At 32.3% G+C, this 3098-nt stretch overlaps 1 protein-coding gene across 1 annotated transcript; it reads left to right on the top strand.

The window, feature by feature from the left end:
- The first annotated feature begins 271 nt into the window (after positions 1–271).
- On the top strand, positions 272–757 carry LOC133815008 (uncharacterized). Its single transcript, XM_062247904.1, has one exon. The coding sequence runs from the start codon at positions 272–274 to the stop codon at positions 755–757; it is 486 nt and encodes a 161-aa protein (XP_062103888.1).
- The last annotated feature ends 2341 nt before the right edge of the window (positions 758–3098 follow it).

Raw genomic sequence — 3098 nt, 5'->3', positions numbered from 1 at the left:
GGCATCACAATAAATTACAAGCTGCTCCTGATCTGTTGGAAGACTTAGAATCGGAGATGTAATCTACCTTTGCTTCAGTTCCTGGAAGTTGTTCTCACATTTATTTGACCACACAAATTTCTGCCTCTTGCGTGTCAGCTTAGTTAACGAAGTAGCAATCTTTGAGAACCCTTCCACGAAACGCCTATAATAACCTGCCAATCCAAGGAAACTTCTAACCTCAGGGTAGCACAACAGCTACCAATCTACCATCGGGGTAGCACCATATGAAATGTTGTATGGAAGAAAGTGTAGGTCTCCACTTCACTGGGATGAACTAGGAGAGAGAAAACTACTTGGACCCGATGTAGTGCAACACACCAATAAGGCTATTCAGAAAATCAGGGCTAGAATGGTCACATTTCAGAGCAGACAGAAGTCTTATGCAGACCTAAAGCGTAAGCATGTTGAGTTTGAAGTTGGTGATCATGTATTTTTGCCTGTGACTCCAAGGAAAGGAATCTCGGTGAAGAGGTTTGGCAAGAAGGGAAAGCTAAGTCCCAGATATGTCGGACCTTTTGAGATTTTTGATAGAGTGGGAAATGTGGCTTACAGGGTAGCTTTACCACCATCATTGTCCGGGGTGCACAATGTATTTCATGTGTCACAACTTCAAAAATATGTATACAACCCATCACATGTGTTGAGCTACGAGACCTTGGGTTTGCAGGAGGATTTGTCATTCGATGAGAGTCCAGTGAAAATACTCGATCGATAGGACAAAGTCCTAAGGAATAAGACCATTTCCTTTTTAAAGGTATTGTGGAGGAACAATGTTGTTGAGGAGGCAACCTAGGAATTAGAGTCTGATATGCTGCAGCAGTATCCCGAGTTGTTTGAATAAAATTTCGGGACGCAATTTCTTTTCAGAGGGGGGATAATTGTAATATCCGTTTTCCCGGAAGGGCAATTTCGTAATTTTCCTATTGTGTGCATCCTTGTCATTTTTTTTCTTTTCCTTTGATGGAATAGTGGATATGTATGACTTCCAATGGAAATAAAATTCACGGTTTCTCCTGTTTAAGTTTTTGTGGAATCACAACATGAGAATAATGTCAAGGGAATAAATAACGGCTCGGGTTAAGTTAATATTTAATTAAAAATTATTATTATTATTATGAGCATAATAGTAATAATAATATGCTTGAAATTATTTTATCATATTATGTGTAATTTTTGGTTTGCCATAATATTAAATATTTGAATTTGCGAAAAGACCATAATACCCTCAAGTTTGGGATTGGTTCAAGGGACATTTTAGAGACCTTATTTCTTTTGATTTAATATGATTAAATATTCATAAAATTGGTCAAATTTTCGAATTTTAACTGATGATATCAATTGTGGAACCTTAGTTATTTTATTTTATTTTTTAAAGAAAAAATAAAGAATTCCTTGAAAAGAGGATCTTACCACTTCAAACACTAACTTCTTTTATAAACTTATTCTAAACATGTTTACCATGATAATCTGAAGCAAAAATCGTGGAAATAGTGAGGGAAGCAAAGGATTGAAGAGAGAGAGTGTAATTATCGTTTTTTTTTTAAAGAGAAGAAATTTTTGAGTTCTTACACTTGGGAAAAATCTGGGCAGTAATGAACATTGTAGAATCATTCTAGGGGAGGAAATAAACATTTTGAGTGTGGGAAACACATTTATAAAGCATTGGATTGTGATTCACCATTTTTATCCAAGAAAATGCATATTCTTGGATAATTTTGGATTTAAGTGTGTTCAAGAGTGTATGGTGTGCGTAGTTGGTGATAAACAAGCTTAGGGGACTCCAAGAATCGGTTTTGATGTGAAGAAACAGGCTGAAATGGTCTAGAGCAAGAAAAACCAATTTTGAGCTCCATTGTTGGCGGTACACCGGCGTTGGAGAAGAAGACTTCAACCAAGGCGGCTGTGGCGTGATTCTTTGTGTCTTAGGGTTGTTTTGGACTGCTGGAACACATGTGAGAAGTTTTCAAGTGGTTTGGAACATTGGGGTAGTCGGAAACGAAAGAAACAACCTCACTGGCGCTGAAGAAGACGACAACTCTGGCGAGAGCTTTGGTGAACCCGATCTGGGTATTTAATGAGGTGTTTTTTTTTGTCTTTTAATCTTAAAAATTAGTACATTAATTTTAGAGCATTTTCCAACTGGTTTCATATTTTTCTGATTTTTCTTTGAATTATTATGATTTATTGAAGTTTAAATAAAGATTAATTATGAAAAATATTTTTATTGTTCAGAAAAATATGATTTTATGTTTCAATGATATCTGTATGATTTAGAATGGCTTTGTATGTTTAGATTTCATTTTTGATTGTATTTGATAATTTTCTTCAATTATTTGATTTTAAATATGTGATTTAAGAAAATAAATGTGGAAAATTATTTAAAGTATTCTAAAAATTCTGAGAATTTTTTATATGTTTAAAATGAGATTCTAAGACTCTCTGTAATTATATTTTGAATTTGTATCATTTATGTAATCTTCATGATTTATTTGGCTTATTTTATATTTTAAGTATAAAAAAATATTAATGCTACTGTTCTGAACCCTAGGTAATTTTTGTGTGTTATTGTAGGGTCTCGAAATCGATCTGTATAGTTAGATTCTATTTTTAATTAGTTATGAATTTTTCTTTAATTAATTAGTTTTTCTATAAAATTAATTAAGAAAAATAGTTATTTTTCCCAGAAAATTCTAAAATAATTTTATAAGTTTATTTTGGATTTTTAAACAGTTCTGTATGTTAGTTTGATTTTTGGGCTGGTTGTGTATTTATTTCTATTATTTGGTTTTTATTTGAGAAATTGAGGAAAAATAATTTATAAATGTTCAAAATTATTTTTCTGGTCTTATATGAGTCTTCACTTATTAATTAGGGTTTTGGATGGTTGTTAAATTTTGTTGTCATATAATAATTTATAGAAATTATTGAGTCTATTATTGTGATATTAAAGTGCATTTTGGTAATTTTCACATAAAAAAAATATATATGAATTCATGCGATACGTTATAAACATCAATGTTTGTGCATGTGACATGATGGTTCGAACCCTTGTGAAA

This window comes from Humulus lupulus, chromosome 2, assembly GCF_963169125.1.
Source record: "Humulus lupulus chromosome 2, drHumLupu1.1, whole genome shotgun sequence".
NCBI lineage: Eukaryota > Viridiplantae > Streptophyta > Magnoliopsida > Rosales > Cannabaceae > Humulus > Humulus lupulus.
The sequence above is the reverse complement of the archived record's forward strand: the minus strand, read 5'-3'. Positions and strand labels throughout refer to the sequence as shown.

Coding starts and splice junctions, on each gene's coding strand:
- LOC133815008 (XM_062247904.1), top strand. CDS start 272: ATGTTGTATGGAAGAAAGTGTAGGTCTCCACTTCACTGGGATGAACTA.